Genomic DNA, 16,831 nt, shown 5'->3' with positions numbered 1-16,831 from the left:
GCAAAGTTGGAATATCAAAATTAGCTGTCGCAAAGGATCAGTGTGCGACCATGGGCGTCACAAACGTCAGAACAGGCTCGAGGTCTGGACGCACGCCGCCACGTGATAGCGCGCTTGGCGCTGAGGCGGAGCGCTCGGACAGCGGAATTAGCGATGAACCTCTTCGTGCCAACCTCTCCCGTCTCCTTCCATTCGCATCCAACCCTCATCATCCAGAACCCCAATGTCTCGACATCGATGGTTTCCTCGTCAAACGATGTGGGTCTCATCACCTACCCGGCCACCGTCAACATAGCGACACTTGTCGTCTTCTTCCTCTATCTCGTCATTTCCATCTGGCTCATCTTCCGCCAGGGCCTGGGTCGCAGCTCCCCGTGGATATGGCTCACCTTGTTATCCATATGTCGGCTTACCCAGGTGTCACTCGATTTGGCGGCCACAACCATGTTTCCAAAGCTCACCGCGTCAAACACGAGTCTTGAAAGTGGTGTTGCGATCCTGACTACCATGGGCCTGACGCCATTGTTCATGGCTACCAGCAGCCTGCTCAACGCGACGACGCGCCCCAAAGGTCGACGCATGCAATGGATCTTGCTCATGGTTCACATCCCGCTCATTATTTCCTTCATTCTTATCGTTGCTGGCGGCATCGATCCGGATTCTCGAGATGGACCCACTTTTGCAGCTACGGAAGCCACCAAAGCCGGTGTTTCGCTTTACTTGGCGTGTTTCCTCGTCTTGATCTGGTCCACTACGGTCATCTCAGCGCGTCTCTACCTTGCCGATAGAGATGAGGTCCGAATTCTTACGACTGTCGTTTTGAGTCTGCCGTTCTTCGTCGTCGATGTTGTCTACATGATGTGCTTCGCTTTTGAGAAATGGAAGCCCAATTCCGGCCTCGACGGTTGGCAGACTATGCGTTTCAACGTCATCAGTGGTGACGTGACGCTTCAACTGTGCATGTACGTATCACCCATCACTTTGGCTTTCATGTTGCATCTTGCTCAACGCGGCATCTGCTAATGATTCCATAGGCAAGTCATTATGGAATGGGTTATCGTCGGGCTTTACCTTGGTTTGGGTCTCGAGCTACCTACTAAGGCTGTAAGACTACGAAGGCAGATGCAAGATCAGATGGATCAAGCTAGGAACATTGATGTGGACGCATGGCAAGAGACGGTGCTATGGAAGCTTCATGATGGCGTCTCACGGCTCGTTGCAGCCATGATCATGCCGGCCTTGCAGTTTGCGCATTGGATGTTGGGAAAGATACTGCGGTCCGGGCAGCAAAACACGCCTTGAGAGCTATCGTCGCGAACGATTAACACCACAACGAATACGACGACTTCCGTATATTGTATCCTCCTAGCATGCGCATATCGGAGGAGCTCGCGACGATTCAATCAGCAAGACCGCTGCGCCCTTCATGAACTGCAGCTACAGGATCCGGCTCCAAGAACCGCCCGCGGAAGCCCTTCGGCCGACCATCGTGAATGAATTCCGACTGCGCCACACTTCCAACGTCATTGCGTTGAGTGACATGCATGTCCATTGCGTTCGAACTGGTCATCTTTCCGCACTTCCCTTTTTGAGGGTGATGCCACTTTTCGGGGTGTGGATACCTTCCGGACAATGCGAACACCGAAAAGCCGCGGTGTCATCATAAAAGTCCGCAACACGAACGCGAACGCGTAATACGCTACCAATACCGAATTGCTCCAGGACTATGAAAATTTTCAACTGCGTAGCTGCATTGGGCTGAGTAGAGGAGGAGTCTTGGTATACGAGGAGCGTTGACGAATACCATGGTCGCGAGAGGATTGGATTAGGTTAGGAAGAGGAGGGATGCACTGACAGCTAGACGACAAATACGTTATCCTCGTTAATACCCCAACAACATGTGTTGCTAATGCGTGAGCACTAATATTTGAATACGCACATGCGATGTCGCCATGTCGTGATGACTCTTTGGCAGGTGCGCTGATCAGACACCCCGCTGACATCTGCGTCTGGTCTCCAGTGCCGATTGTTATACGAACCTATTACAGCACTTTCCTCCCGTCCCGCCATCTCGCTCTCATCGGTACTGCTTATAACAAAGACCAGGGGAAGAAAGCTCCTAAGATAACCAACTTCTCGTGATGTTCACCCATGAAAGGCGCCAATGTTCTTTACCACAAAATACGTGCCACGAGATGTCAAAAGTCTTGCATACCTCGTACATGTGTACGAGACTGAACTCGAAAAACTGAAGACGTATGCGACATGTCGGCCTTCGCTTCTGTGACAAACGGAGATGTCAACAATCAAGCTAATCAAGCTGAGCTAGCCATATTTGGTAGGAGTCTACCTTGGATAGGCTAGAAGCTTACTATATAAGGCTAGCTCAGCTTGATTGACTTGATCGTCGACATCCCTAGTGACAAAAGCCTTCGCTGCCTATTCTTCTTGTTAGCATGTACATTGCAATGTCCGTCATATACTATTCAAAAGTTCAATTATACTGTGTAATGCGTTCGCACTCTCTTCCGGTCGCAAGAACAAGATTATCTGAGGACTTTGTCCTTGTACATCGCGAAAGCTTCTCTCGAACATCATACCACTTTTCACGGACCACACTGCCCAGGTGCTATTCATCATCACAATCAAGAACCCCCACTATGATCTGGTCCTTCAAATCTTCGGCGTGCACACTACAAGATCAATGTGGCTAGTGGAGTTGTCTACGATATCTAGACATGACGACCAGCAAACAAAGGCAAAAGCTATACATGCTCGAATTTCCTCAACGTCGGCATTTGAGCAGCGTTATTCTTTGTTACATTGAATCTGAATGCACCGATTCTATGTCGCGTGTCCAGCAAGAGACCCCCTCGTTCTAATGTCCTTGAGAAATATGAATACGATTTCATTTTCCTTATCGACCCGAACCCTCGCAAGTAACCGAAACTTCTTTGTTTTCTCTAATATTGTCGAGATTACATCAAGATGTTGGTACGTTCGCTTTCTGCTTCTTCTAAATATCAGCGAGTACGCGATATAAGTATATCGCGAGCTGCCTGTCCCGCATCTCTAGGGCTTCAGGTTTTTCGATATCTAGAATTCATCACCCTACCATGCGAGGAAGTAAGAACTATTACAACTCCTCAGAAAGTTTGTTTATGCGTTCTTGAAGAACGAGAGGGGGAAAATGAGCATAAGACGCAATGTGTAGAGAAACTTGTCAGATCTTGATGTGCCACGGGTCATTCATAAATTTGGTATTTATCACCGAACAACAACTCATTTAAAAAATTGTCACAACCCACCACTATGCTTAACTCACCTAAGACTTCGCAAAGCGACTAAGAATCTATCTTTAGTCTCTTCAGGTGCCTTATTAGAATTAAATTCCATTGTGGTGGGGGGTTTCCATGTGACGTCATACGAGAGACGACTGTCGGAGCTAGGATATGCACGTACCAGGCCTTTGAAGTCACGATTGTTCCTCCATACCACGTCATTCTCGGGAGGCAAAGTATGCAAAACGGTAATCAAGTTTGAAGTTTCTGCTTCGCACTCGAGATGAAAAGACAAGGTGTCCATGTGTTGAAAATGCAGCACGCTCACGCTCATGACCAGAAAAGTGCTGTGTTTCTTGCTACTTGTTTGAAGATAAAAAAAAAAAAAAGCCCGTTTCTACAACGAGACTTATCTAGAGCGTCCCCAACGGATACACACTAGGAATGTTCGCAGTATCTGGCTCAATAACCGGTACCTCCTCATACCTCTTCCCCTCCACCATCTCTCTCGCCCAAACCGGGCTCTTTCTCGCCTTCAACAGCTGCTCCACCTGATACCCAATGCCCAACAACTTGGCCTCGTCCCACGGGCGCCCCAGAATCTCCATTCCAATCGGCACACCAACGGGCGCCTCGTCACTCGGATCCGAGAAGCCTGCCGGCACAGTGACAACCGGCGTTCCCATCAAAGCAGCCAGGATACCATTTCTACCCGACTGCGAGGGCGAGCCAATCTTAACAACCAGATTCTTTTGCTCAGGGTAGATGATAGCGTCGAGGCCATTCGACGTAAAAGTGTTGAGCAGAGCGAGCGTAAGGTTACGAATACCAGCTTGCCGATCGTTATACGTAGCATTACCCGTAGAAGACACAAGAGCCGTATTGACATACTCGTACTGACTTGGAAGCACCAGGAACTCTCTCTGAGTGCCGTTGGCCATGCGGCGCGAGTACAAATCGGCTAGGGTGGCGGGGTGTTGGCCGCCGAGGGACGGACGCGCGAGATAGGCGTCCATGAGCTCGCGGTACTCGAAGCGCTGGACGTCGTAGGCGGATTGGATAGCAGTAGCGTTGTAGAGGGATTCGGTAATGGGGACGAGTGTTACGCCCGCAGCTTCTAGACGCGACATAACGGCGTCCATGGCATTGTTAACGGGCGTGACTTCTGGCGAGTCTGTGCGGTTGAAAAAACCGTCTAGTACACCGATGCGCAGACCTTTCAGCTCGGTACTATGTAACGAGGAGGTGTAGTCAGTGTTGCGGATGGGGCCAGGGACTAATGCGGTGTCGTTGTCTGCTGCATCGTAACCCGTTGTAGCCATGACCGTCAGCGCTGTTGCCACGTCTCTGATTGTGCGGGCGATAGGCCCAATGACATCTTGGGTAGTCGATATGGGGATGATTCCCGTCCGGGTGATCAGCCCACGCGTAGGTCGGATACTACATAGCGAGTTGGCCGAGGCTGGACTGCGCAGCGAGTTCACGGTATCCGTCCCGGTGCCGAAGACACAGAATGAGGACGCGACTGCTGCACCTGTGCCCCCCGAACTACCGCCTGGTGTGCGGGTGGAGTCGTAGGGATTGATCGTCTGCCCACCTAGCGAGGACACGCTGATTCCCTCCAAAGCGAGCTCGTGCAAGTTCGCCTTGCCGAGGATGATGGCACCCGCGTTTTTGAACGCTGTCACACTTGGGGCATCTTCCAAAGGTTGGGAATGCGCTAGGGCGAGGTTCCCACCGGTGGTTGGCATGTCTGCTGTGTCGTAGTTGTCTTTGAGCAGTATCGGGACGCAAAAGAGCGGTCCAGTGGCATTACCGGCCGAGAGCTGCTCATCCATGTCGTCAGCGATGGCCAGGGCATTGGGGTTCAAGGTGATGATGGCGTTCGTTCGGTTGTTGTTGGCGTCAATGTTGGCGAGGAACGACGATACCACTTCGCGACATGTTGAAAGTCCGGAGTAGAGCGCATGGTGGACTGAGTCGATGGTGGCTTCCCGAGCATCGAAGGGCATGTTTTGCCCAACCACAGCGTGGCTGCAGAGCGAAACAAGCGCTAGGCGTGTGAACTGAACCATTCTGATTAGCTGATGCTCAGTCCGTATACCGCAAGTTTGGGTTGCGGACATTTACCAGTGTGTCGGAACCGTCATATATACATTACTCGGGATACGGGCTTGTCATACATCACAACGGGTAGTTATCTGCATGGTGGTTGAACCAAGAAACCCACGTCTCCGGGAGTAGTCACGATGCTTGATAATGCTCAGATTCCTATCCCGATCTTATCGCGGGCAGCCTTGTCCAAGTACCGAGCATCGGAGTGACGTAGTTTGCCAAGACAACTTCTACCTGCCTCTTTAGTCAAGCTGGTTGCAGACGTGGTGTGTTCAAGAGATTCATGGGGAGTACTTGGCTCATTGTAAATTTGAAGGGGATGTTGTTTTTGTTATCGTCGTCACGGTACGTGCAAAGGCGCGAAAACCATCTAGACCATCTCGAACAGTGGATATTCAGAATAGAAGGATCGCATGTCGCGGAGGGGCTGCAACAGGCCGCAATCATGTCTTTAGGACACATCGACACGGCCTTGGGTGCCCGCTGAATCAGGGTTCGTGTCATGAACAACTATCGAATCCCACTTCAGCATGCACGCATGAAGCACAGTCGTGCGGTATCCCCACTCCTCAATCCACCCTCATGTGTTGCTTCGTCTGTCGCCCTTTTCCCTATCGACGGTGGACGGATCGCGAGGAACTTGTTCACGTTCGGGGAGACTGCCACAACTGTTAGCCTTGATCGCTTCCAGCAGAGTACATCGGGCTGCGCACCTACAGCCTGCCACGACGGCAGCGGCACTATCTGAAGCAGTGAGTTAGGATTGTGTACAAAGTGAAACTTGTAGCTGCCAGCGTTAGCCGCACGTGAAAGCGCATTGCCATAGATTGAGGTATTGGATGGCCATGTTGCGACGCGAACCTCGCCGGCTACTTGCAGACGACATCTGCCAAGACCATGACTAACGCCCGGGCCTAGCCGTCCGCCCTGTGCCTCAGAACCACACTTCACCCCTCCGCGCCTCCTAAGTGCCTCATCGCAAGCACACTTCCACCCCTCATCGCAAGCAAACTTCCACCCCGGCTCCGCACCAACAGCCACAAACGGTACACTCAGGCCGGATCATGGTCGTGCCGGAGGCAGAAACTTCCCCAGATGCTGTACCATTACTCATGAAACCGACCATGCGCCACTAGAAAACTTTGATCCCAAAACGGAACACCGAAACTTTCAATTGACCGCTCCCATGCTTCATGATATGGAAACACGGGCTTGATCTGGCCTGCTCGAGACCCTGATCACCCTGATCGCCACTGCAGAATTGATGTGCGCTCGCTTGATGCCATGGCGCACATCTAAGCTGTGGCTGGCGCTGCGGGATTGCGCCATGCATCTCAACATTGCCTACAGCCAAGTCGCATCGCATAGTGAACTCAAGTACGCCATCAGCGCGTTGGCTTGAGATGCGCCTGAGGGAAGGCCCCGCCTGGTGTATTTCCAACTTCCCCAGAACGTCATGCATGAACATTGACGGCCTCAGCCACTCTCCGTTTCAAGGGATCCCAGGGTACATTTGTGTTCACTGCCAAGCTTTGAAACCTCAGACTTCTGAATGCTTAGCCCTAGCCACATGTCCGTTTATCCACCGGTAAACTATGGACGATTCATGCGGTATTGCGCGAGAGCTACCTGCGATGTCTACAGCTTGGGAACCGGAACTATCCACCACGCAACATCTTCACCGGTTTACTCGTGTCGGAGTTTTTGCAAGCTTTGTCACAGTCTACGGCAGAAGAACCCGTTACACCTACCGGATCAGACCCAGCTTGGCTCAAAGTAATCATCTACACGCCGTCATCCGGAGCCGTGAACTTCCATACATGTTTCTGGGGTCGATGTTGCCGCAACCACGTTTCGTACGTTTTCGTCTAGTGGCTCCACCAACTCATGCAACGTTTCTGCAAGACCACGACAAGTTTGAAACCTTACACTGCCAGGCTCTCACATCTTGGCCAAACCGGAACGCCTCACCACCTTGGACCTAACCAAAGTTGATGCGAGTCACGATGCCGAACATCCTCTCTCGGTATCAGTCTGCTGTATAAAGACGACCATCTTCGCAACCAAAGAAGAGCATCCAGCATCACAGGTTCCCAACCCAGCAACTACAGTAATCACTACTTCTCTTCTCTTCTACTTAATACCTCTTCACTCTACTACCTAATCTTTTCTCTGACCGGTTCAGACAATAATCAACACAAAAATCAACATGTACTTCTCCAAGACCACCATTGTTTCCTTCAGCCTTTTGGCTTCCTCTTCCCTCGTGGCTGGCCACGCTGCTATCATCGGCGCTACCGGTGATGCAGGCGGTAACGGTACTGCCATCGGTGTTGACCCCAACACTCCTCGTGACGGTACCAACCGAAACCCCTTCCAACAGGACGCCACCCGTTTCCGTGGCGATGCCGCAGACACCTGCGGTGAGACACTCGGCGGAGGTGACAACGACATCCAGGCCGGTACCGCTAAAGTCATGGCCCTCAGCGGCGCCACTCTTCCTCAGGTCTCTGCTGGCGGCCAAGTTATGATGACAGTCCACCAAGTCAACTCTGACGGCGCCGGTCCTTACACCTGCATGGTTGACGCAACTGGCACCGGTACCAACTGGCAAGCCGCTACCGTCACCACCAACCTTCCCGGTAACGACCGTGGCCGTAACCGCGACACTCAGATGCAGGATCTTCCCCTCACTGTCTCCATGCCCGCTGGCATGACTTGCACGGGTACTGTCGCTGGCCAGAGCAACGTCTGCATGGTCCGTTGCCAGAACCCCGCTCGTGCCGGTCCTTTCGGTGGCTGTGTTCCTGTTCAGATGGCTGGTGCCGCTGCGGCTGCTCCTGCTGCTGGTACCGCGCCCGCTGCTGGTACTGCTCCTGCTGCTGGTGCCGCCGCTCCCGCTACCTCTGGAACTGCTGCTGCTCCCGCCGCCGGTGCTGCTGGTGCTGCTGCTCCCGCCGCAGCTGCCCCGGCCGCTAACGGTGCTGTTCCCGCTGCTAACGGTGCTACTGGTGCTACTGGTGCTACTGGTGCTACTGGTGCTACTACCGGTGCCACTGGCGCCACTGGTGCTACCACAGGCTCTACCACCGGCCAGGTCGCAAACGGCGCTGCCCCAGTTGCCAACGCTGGCGGTGCTACTCAGCAAACTGGTGCTATTCAACAGACCGGAGCTGGCGTTCAGTCCGGTGCCACTGGTGCCACTGGCGCAACTGGCGCGACCGGTGCCACCACAGGCTCAAACACCGCTATCAACGGCGCCGCTGCTCGCAAGCGTGAGGCCGCCCGCAACCAGCCTGCCCTCACCAACGACGACCAGGAGGAGGAGATTGATCTTCTTGAGGGCGAGGACGACAACTAAGCGCTTTCACGATGACAGAACAACGATATCATGAACGATTGGCTTATGAGCGCTGGGGAGAGTGATGAGAATGATGGGAATATTTACACTATGGAGGAGATGGGTGGGACGGGGATGTGGTTTAATGAATGGGTTGTATATACCTCGGTTGATCTGTTTGGATAACGGTAATATTGTAAGGACGATTTGGGCAGAGTAGGGTGGAGCTACGGGGCTTTTCATTTTTCTTTATCTGGTCGGCGTCTGTGACGCGCAGATGGAAGGAAGAGAGCTTGTTAATACTGGGTATTCTATGTGTAAAATCGGTGGCGGATGGAGGAGGAGTAACGCGGTTGATTGTGTAGTTTACTCGGGCTTGGGAACCCTGGTCTATTACGCTCCTTAATTTACTATGATAGGGAATAAAAGAGTTCTGGTTCAAATCTTCTTCTTCTTCTTCTTCTTTATTCTATTTGTGAAGTACGTACTTTGGATTCCAAAACGGTGTGTATGAAAAGTAGGCCGGTAGCCTGAGCTTAGTGGTTACTTTACCCCGTTGGAGATGTTCCTCGAGCGTGTGTGTGGCTTTGACGCCTTGAACTTCAGGCTTGAAGTCCAACTAAGCTTTTTTGCGATCAGCACTAGCCCCGTTCGCGAAGAGGACACATGTTTGGCATTATTTCTAATTGTGTGTATTATTGCTGTGGCGTACAGGGTTTCAGTCGCGTTTCAAATTGCGATTCTACTAGCCGTTCACATCCCTGTACGTGTAGCAGGCGGACGTGCAGGGAGTATTGCTGGTGGAGGAGATCACAGTGCCTGGTGGCGATGTGGGAGACCTGTAGGTCTAGGGAGGATCGCTAGAAGGGTTTGGAGTCTCGGACGGGATGATGTACTTTGTGTATGAAGTTTGTTGGAGACGTTGAGGGAAGAATGTCCTGGACATCCGACCTAACGCGGTTAGTCAGGCCTTAAAACCAAGCTCTTGCTTCCTCGTTTTACGCTGTTGCTAACTCGCAACTTCTTGTCACCTTCCTCTTTAGATATGTTTGTTGTTAAAAAATTCCGAAGTACGAGCGAACCGCCTACCTATTCGAACCCCTATTCAAGTACGGAAAGAGTTTCTCTGCAGCCATCTTCATCTCGTCGCAATGTTTGGCTCTCCACGCGTCACTATCACAAACGTTTTCTTCGAGTTCGCATACCATCTGTAGTCTCCGAGCATGGTTGAAAATTGCGTCTGCGCGCGATCCTGCACGCTCCATGATTTACAAGCTCGCCGGGATCTTCGCGTGCGTTGTCGCGATAGTTGCCCTCGGCGCATATAAGTACTTCGAGTCGTCTTGTTTGTAGCCACTGACTGCATGGCAGAATCCTGCGGTATTCGCCGTTCGTACGTAGCAAGCGTTCTTCCGGCGTCACATCGTGATCATGAAAGCTTGACCGATGCGCATAAGCAGCTTATACCAGAGCTTGTTAGGCACATCATGGTCCGACCGATGCGCACTGGTTGCGTATGAACACGAGAAACCGCCGAGACGTCAGTGTCTATAGAGCGAGAAGAGAAAGCCATGCGACGGACCGTTTACTGTACGGGAACTAGCAGGCATCTACCCCAACATGCGTGCAATCTGTGGGCCCTGCCGCTTACGCTCTCAGACACGTTCTCGCTGTTCGCCGATCTCATTGGCTATGAGCCAGGCCGAATGCGATGATCAATGCTTAGCAAAGCTTGCATTGTCAGACCTCCGTCGGTGTATTCTTTCTCAGCGCAACCTGCCGTACACAGCACAGCAAGCCCACGCGCTTGCGCCAGGTGCGCAAAATTCGACAATTGTAGACACTATACTCATTGTCCCAAGCTTTTGGTGTGACACTGACTTTATAGTTGAGGTTACGATGGTCGTTTCATGTCGCAAATCAGATTCTCAAGTCCATGTCACCAGTCTCCTGATCGACTAAATCTCCCGAGCGCGAGAAAAGAGCCGGTTTCCGTGAGCTGTGCTTAGCTTCATCCACATGTTGGCGGCTAAATGACCTCCATGCGTGACACGCAGTACGACTATGCCATTCCAGGTGGCATGCTATGGCGAATGTTGGAGTTTTGACCGGACTCAACGCCGTGTGTATCCATCTGGGTACTCGCGAATCACCCTGAGCGCGCACTGTGTCTCGCAATGTTATCTGCAGCCGGTGTCAACCACACAAAGTCCGGTTTGGAGCAGCTGGCCCACCACGTGAATGCTGTTGAGGGATGCCAGTTGTCTCACGTAAGATAGTTTGGGGAGACCTTGATTCTCACCGCACATCATCCGAAACCCCCGAAATGCTTGAATCTGGCCCCGAATGACTCGAGTAGATGATGCACTAGATGGAGATTCCACTGATGTTCCCAAGATATAACCGAAGAAGGCGAAGTGAAGTGCATTTGGTGTCAATGTCCGTGGTGACACTCCCTACACCGCATCCTCTGAGCGGCTGTCATTACACCGTTACGATCGCTCGGCGATACTACGACGATACTATCACAATGCTGTCACGCTCAGCACGTCCATCAAATTGATGATCTCTCGTATTCCGATGTGGAGACGACCTTCTGAGAATCCTACCTTTCTAGCTGTGACGGTCTACATGTCTATATAAAAGGTGTGGTGAACACGTTAACAAACATCAATCCACAAGACTCCAACATATCAACTCCAACCGAACTCCAGCCCACCCCTCAATCAACATGAAGCTCATCACCACTCTCCTCGCTGTCCTTGGCGCCGTCGCCATCGGCCAAGCAGCTGATTGTTCTGGTGCCAGACAATGCCAGTGTCTCTTCCAAGACGGCTCCCACTGCTGTGTCTATGGCTACGTGAGTCACCCGACATCTTCAAAACAGGCTCTCCAAGCAATATCCAGACTAACATTTCCATCATGCAGAATGCGGAAACAGGTGACACCTCTGACTGCACTGCCGTCTGCTCCGGTGCTTCTCGCCTCCTGCAGAGTGGCGAAGACACTCCCGCCAAGTGTAATGCTGGCGGAAAGTTCTCTTGCGTTGGTATTATTACCGCGCAGGGACGGACTCCTTGCTACAATAATAACGAGAGTAGGTCGCCTCACAAGGTTTTGACTAGTGATGGCTGCTAACAAAAATTAGCTCCCGTCTGAATGCCGGATTGTGGCTAAGCAGGTGGTATCGGGTTGATTAGCATTCGACGTGGGGGATACAAGCGATAACCATGACCCATGTTTACCGCACCATATGGAACTCATAAGGGAGGCTTTTGCTTTTATGACCACAGCTACCGAAGCCTTGCTGAGATCTGTTCCTCGAAGTTCTTCATGAGCATCTGATGACTTGGCCTAACCTTCGAATCGACATCTGAGAAATCTCTTCCAATATAACGTACCTAGCATAGTGAAACGATATAAAATCTCGCCGTTAGCATGGTGTTGCTTAACAAATAGGATCTTGCAATTCTTTGGTTAGTTATTCCTGAAGATGAACAGGAGACGGCAATCTTGAATGAGTAGTCTTCCAGATAGTAGGGACAAGAGAAAAAAGACAGCATTTGACTTGTTAATTCAACACAAAGGCCCAAATAAAACGCAGGTATAACACTGTTAAGCTACACTACAGTGATCCCAGGAGAATTGTATTCTTATATGCTTAGCTCTCTTACGTATAGCTATATAACCCAGCACTGCAGGTTGTATATACTACAGCGAGATTAGATTCACTTCAGAATGAGTTGATAAGTAAGCAGAGTAAATTCAAATATATAGCCATCCTAGGTAGATAAACATCTAATGAAGTATTAGATACTTACTTCTATCTCTCGAAGTAGAGCAGCATGTTCGTCGTTTTCACGTTCTCAGACTGCCAAATCTTGATCTTAGTAACCCTCTTCCTGCCAAAGATGGCCCGGTATTGGATGAACAAGTACGCAGCACCAGCGGCATGAGAGCTTCCGAGCAAGCCCATGAAGGCTTCGACTGCAGGGGTCATCGGCATCTTGGTGGGGTTTCTCCCCGGCACGAAATCAATGCCAGGCCACAGCGGCAAGTTATCCAAGCCACCACTCGGCAGCTTATTGACCTTTAACAGGGCCGACTCCATGAGTTGTTTCGTCTCCAGCATGATAACAGAGGATCGGTATACGCGCTTGAGTTCTTTGCCGGCCGCGTACTGGCTCCACATTACTGCCAAGAAGTCGGTCCATTTCATAGTGGGCCAATCTGCTGGCGGGGGAGGGTCATCCCGGGGATCCAAGTCTTTCACAGCTTCCGCGGGCCCAAAATTGCCACCGCCAATTATGTAACCATCGTCGCCGTTGACAATGTTGCCATATGTAGCTGTGGTGGGCTATTAATCCAAGCCATGCAGGTTAGTAAAGTATATGGTTGCGCTAGCACGACTGTGACCACGTACCTTTCTATCCCTACCATCAGGGCCTGTCCACATTTTCGTATGATCCCAGCCTCGAGGGACCTCGTTAGCCGTGTTCAACAGACCATCAGCCCTCCCTAGTGACTTGCGGTAGTCGTTCGGTATGACTGGGTCTTGTTCGTCATCTTCTTCATACCCAGTCGACAAGAGTGTCTCCAGCGTCACGGTCCCGGCTACTACATCATCACTGTCCATCATGCACCAGACATCTGTCATCTTCGTCAGCAGATGGGATAGAGAGAACTTCTGTTTCGAACTGCTTACTACATGAATGTTAGCAAAGGAACCAAGTAGACTACCTGCGCTTAGTCTCAGCAAATAGCGGCACGGCTTAGACTAGCTCGTATAGGTTCAAAGTAAGTGAAATCAACAGCTCGCTTTCGCTCGTGCATGACAATAAGAAGTACTTCGACTCACCTTCTTCCACTTGCAACCTTTCTGGCCCATGTTGCGTCGTCGGCTGCACGAGAAAAAAGCTCTCGCGGCAGCGAGACAAGCGAGTCGTTGAGTCTAAGTGGCTCGTCGAAAAGGCTTCGTCTTTCCACGTCGGATGGCTGTCGATTATGCGAACCGTGGGAGAAGTGGGAGCCAGTGATCAAGACAAGGCAGGTAACCACAAGAACAGCGAGGAGACGGTATAGAGGAAGACGTCTTCTGGAGCCAGTTGACCCGACGCCATCGAGAATGCCGACGGAAATCATAACGAACAGCTGAAGAGACGAGATGAACAGCGAGTGCAGAAAGATGCAGGCATGGGCAGAAGCCCCAGTCTAGGGATATATACTACTTAGACATGCGTGATTATCGAGCCGAGCTTATGAGCTACTTGGTCGGGTAACACATGATCCATCGTCCCAGAAAGCCTATGCGGCAAGCGTTCACATGGGTACAGAACGCTCTCCAGGCCATATCAGCTCCTCGGTCTTCGTTGAGAGCCAAGGAATCTATGTTTTCGTGTGTCCCAACCGTGAGCCCCGCTTAACTTCAAGGTTGCTTAAACCTAGACAGGCTCTACTGTAGCCGATGCTTCGTTAGCTCTCGTGAATAGTCAACGATGCAGCTGTGGCACAGCCAAATAGCTCCAACGGAGATGGCAAGATGAGCGATGTAACCTCACGATGATCCACTTTTAGGCAGAGAATAGCCGTCGAATAAGCACATACATTAGGATGCAGGTACTGACTCAGCATTTGCGTCCATTCTGGTTCACCATGCCGATGATGGATTGAATCCTTTTGTGGAGTTTCGACGATGCAGGTACCATGTAAACTCGCGAGAGAGAGAGAGGGCCTAAAGTAGCGCCTTGGCCAACAAATTAACTCTGCAAAGGTAGGAAATTGCGGCAGAACTGCCAATATAACATCCTAGCTATGCTATTGATCAGCTCTACCTCAAGCCGTCTCTGTCTCTCTCTCTCGGTTAATCATCTCTCTATTGCCTATCTTATTCTCGGGCCGATCGCACGAAGCCCTGGTCCAGACAGGAAAAACGGCTCAGCTATGAATTGTACACAAGTCCTAACGCAGGTCTTCCTCCGTTAAGATGCTCCACCATCGAAAAGAGTAAGGTATAGAGTTAGCAAGAACTGACGCTTTTCTCGGGTGCCGCATGCCTAGATCAACCATGCGCTTCTCATCCCATATGGCAAACCCATACTTGCGCCAATTTTGGAAGGGGTACACAAGGAAGAGCATATATCCATCATGCCATCCATCGGTTGAGGACATAGCCCCATGAAAGCGGTACGCCCATGGCGTTTGGTCAAGGTTTTCTGAACCCTGACTAAAGGTGTCCTTGTTGCGCTCGAATGAGAGCGGCTCGGCACAGGGACGCCTCAACACTGCCCCATCAACCCAACGTATTGTTGGCAAATTGTAAGCGTTGTCGTGGATAGCCTCTACCGAATTGACAGTCCCAGAGGTGACTGCGCCGAGAAAATCGCAGGCGGTCAAGATCTGCTCCCGCACGCTGTTGTGCACGTCATAAAAGCCTCCCGCACTGCTCTGGAACAACACGTCAACTTCCTGCTTTGGCCAATTGGTACCCAGGTGGCCCTTGTGACCGGCGCCCTGGAGTTCCAGGAAGAACTGCAGTCGCCAGAATGACTTGATCATTCGCTGCTCCTCCACCCACGAAGGTGGGCCAGTATCCTGTGGAAGATAGTCTTTTCGACTCTCGGCGGTTTCAAATTCCTCCCGGCGTGTTCTGCCTTCCCCATTCTTAATGAGCGTGGAGGGCCTTAGCTCCATTGATTTCCGGATCAAATGTTCGAGGCAGGCATGAGACCAGTTATGGACGTTCTCAGCGGTCGTGAGCAAGGACCGTACCGCTGCGGCGGCTCGGTCTAGTTCGGATGAACGCATTTCGCTGGTGGCCGCAGTTGAGTCAGTTTTCGCCACCCTTTGAGCCTCGGACAAGGATGCTGGGAAGAGCGAAAGCCGCAATTCGAGAACCGCGTAAATCAGGCGACTGATACTCATGGGCACGGTGACCTCTAAGATGACCTCCAAGATTTCGAGCGGATATCTGTCCAGCACTTTGCCCATAGCGGGCGAGGCATGGGCCAAGCACCGTAGCGACAAAGGATCCGGTGAAAGTTTGATAATTTTAATCCGAAGCTCCTCGGGAAGTCGGCTGAAAGCGTCTCGCTCAGTACTCGCTGTCATAGTCGCTTGTGGTGCTTTCGATAGTGTTTCCAATGTGAGTGTCTGAAGTGAAGACAAATCACGGACTCGATAGAGATAGCGGTATCTCGTTTAATAAACATGGCCAAGATTACGTCATAGCGCTAGCCGAAGGATTTCCGCCGTCCGAAGCACGGTTCATGGAAGAGGTGAACACATGGAACTAAACTCCAACTCAATGTATACATAGAACTTCGTAAGTAATTTAATTGCATGAAGATCTGGAGAAGACTATTATCTCTTGTACACAGTGACAGGCTGAGATTCAAGATTGCTCGAGCACCCTTTACAACCCTTTCCTACGACCTTTGCTTCATTAGCGCCCTTAACCCCGATCATCTTTCAAGGCATTTGTGTTCACAAAAATTCTTTCATTTCCGCTCTCGCATATTGCTGCCCCGTTCTTCGCGTGCCACATACAATTAGCCTGTTTCCGTTCATTCTCAGTCGCTCATGCACATATTCAATTGCTCTCAGACTACCAGGTGCGGGTATCGCCCACCAGGGTCATCTCATTGCGGCACGGTACCTCATTTCCAAGGATCGGCCAATTCTGCCGTGGGAACTTCACACTAGCCTGACTTGTTTGTGTAGAAGGAGATCGACATTTTCACGGCCCAACCTCCCTCGGCAAGATACAATCCTTACGGCGTGGTTTTTCTTGCATACGGGAGTGCACTATCTTTACCCTGATATGGACAGGGCGTCGCATTATCGCTTCACAGACCCAGCTTGCTTCATTGTCATATTGTGCATTTTTGTAGCAAGACTTACCTACGCTTTATGCCCTTATGATTATTCAAGTGACTGCAGAGTGAGGAGGTGGAAATAAGACGATGCTAAGGCCTGCCACCCGGCAGTGAGCAAGGGCCGTACCGCCGCGGCAGCTTGGACCAGTCTGGACGAACGGGTGGCAACCTTCTAAGCGCCGGACAGGGATGCTGCGAAGCGCGAAAACCGACGTTTGAGA

At 51.3% G+C, this 16,831-nt stretch overlaps 7 protein-coding genes across 7 annotated transcripts; 3 read left to right on the top strand and 4 right to left on the bottom strand.

The window, feature by feature from the left end:
* Positions 1 to 237: 237 nt before the first annotated feature.
* Positions 238 to 1,302, top strand: CC77DRAFT_1033744 (hypothetical protein; the record flags this gene model as incomplete). Its single annotated transcript, XM_018526823.1, has 2 exons — positions 238 to 962; positions 1,035 to 1,302. The coding sequence occupies 2 exons, from the start codon at positions 238 to 240 to the stop codon at positions 1,300 to 1,302; spliced, it is 993 nt and encodes a 330-aa protein (XP_018382753.1).
* A 2,313-nt stretch (positions 1,303 to 3,615) lies between these two features.
* On the bottom strand, positions 3,616 to 5,693 carry CC77DRAFT_287558 (amidase signature enzyme). The gene is made up of 2 exons (XM_018531060.1): positions 5,465 to 5,693; positions 3,616 to 5,347 (listed from the first exon to the last, which is right to left on the bottom strand). The coding sequence occupies exons 1-2, from the start codon at positions 5,486 to 5,488 to the stop codon at positions 3,695 to 3,697; spliced, it is 1,677 nt and encodes a 558-aa protein (XP_018382752.1). The 5' UTR covers positions 5,489 to 5,693; the 3' UTR covers positions 3,616 to 3,694.
* A 1,942-nt stretch (positions 5,694 to 7,635) lies between these two features.
* On the top strand, positions 7,636 to 8,349 carry CC77DRAFT_917628 (hypothetical protein; the record flags this gene model as incomplete). Its single annotated transcript, XM_018533685.1, has 1 exon — positions 7,636 to 8,349. A coding segment is annotated over one exon (714 nt), but the record flags the coding sequence as incomplete, so codon positions are not given.
* A 3,030-nt stretch (positions 8,350 to 11,379) lies between these two features.
* On the top strand, positions 11,380 to 12,280 carry CC77DRAFT_287044 (hypothetical protein). Its single transcript, XM_018531058.1, has 3 exons — positions 11,380 to 11,596; positions 11,665 to 11,833; positions 11,885 to 12,280. Exons 1-3 carry the CDS (start codon positions 11,468 to 11,470, stop codon positions 11,893 to 11,895), a joined length of 309 nt encoding a protein of 102 aa, XP_018382750.1. The 5' UTR covers positions 11,380 to 11,467; the 3' UTR covers positions 11,896 to 12,280.
* A 279-nt stretch (positions 12,281 to 12,559) lies between these two features.
* Positions 12,560 to 13,372, bottom strand: CC77DRAFT_1042963 (hypothetical protein; the record flags this gene model as incomplete). Its single annotated transcript, XM_018527293.1, has 2 exons — positions 12,560 to 13,093; positions 13,160 to 13,372. 2 exons carry the CDS (start codon positions 13,370 to 13,372, stop codon positions 12,560 to 12,562), a joined length of 747 nt encoding a protein of 248 aa, XP_018382749.1.
* A 138-nt stretch (positions 13,373 to 13,510) lies between these two features.
* On the bottom strand, positions 13,511 to 14,043 carry CC77DRAFT_287457 (hypothetical protein). Its single transcript, XM_018531059.1, has one exon. The coding sequence runs from the start codon at positions 13,876 to 13,878 to the stop codon at positions 13,591 to 13,593; it is 288 nt and encodes a 95-aa protein (XP_018382748.1). The 5' UTR covers positions 13,879 to 14,043; the 3' UTR covers positions 13,511 to 13,590.
* A 441-nt stretch (positions 14,044 to 14,484) lies between these two features.
* On the bottom strand, positions 14,485 to 15,891 carry CC77DRAFT_1023459 (hypothetical protein). Its single transcript, XM_018525667.1, has one exon. The coding sequence runs from the start codon at positions 15,424 to 15,426 to the stop codon at positions 14,695 to 14,697; it is 732 nt and encodes a 243-aa protein (XP_018382747.1). The 5' UTR covers positions 15,427 to 15,891; the 3' UTR covers positions 14,485 to 14,694.
* Positions 15,892 to 16,831: the final 940 nt, after the last annotated feature.

Source organism: Alternaria alternata, assembly GCF_001642055.1.
Source record: "Alternaria alternata strain SRC1lrK2f unplaced genomic scaffold CC77scaffold_19, whole genome shotgun sequence".
NCBI classification, from domain to species: Eukaryota; Fungi; Ascomycota; class Dothideomycetes; order Pleosporales; family Pleosporaceae; genus Alternaria; species Alternaria alternata.
This window is presented reverse-complemented; position numbering and strand designations above follow the sequence as displayed.

Bases quoted from the DNA above. Each gene is read 5' to 3' on its own strand.
- CC77DRAFT_287558 (XM_018531060.1), bottom strand. From the start codon at position 5,488: ATGCAGATAACTACCCGTTGTGAT. The intron at 5,348-5,464 runs GTATGACAAGCC...AGAATGGTTCAG, and splicing joins AGATAACTACCCGTTGTGAT to TTCACACGCCTAGCGCTTGT.
- CC77DRAFT_287044 (XM_018531058.1), top strand. From the start codon at position 11,468: ATGAAGCTCATCACCACTCTCCTCGCTGTCCTTGGCGCCGTCGCCATC. The intron at 11,597-11,664 runs GTGAGTCACCCG...TCCATCATGCAG, and splicing joins ACTGCTGTGTCTATGGCTAC to AATGCGGAAACAGGTGACAC.
- CC77DRAFT_287457 (XM_018531059.1), bottom strand. From the start codon at position 13,878: ATGATTTCCGTCGGCATTCTCGATGGCGTCGGGTCAACTGGCTCCAGA.
- CC77DRAFT_1023459 (XM_018525667.1), bottom strand. From the start codon at position 15,426: ATGGAGCTAAGGCCCTCCACGCTCATTAAGAATGGGGAAGGCAGAACA.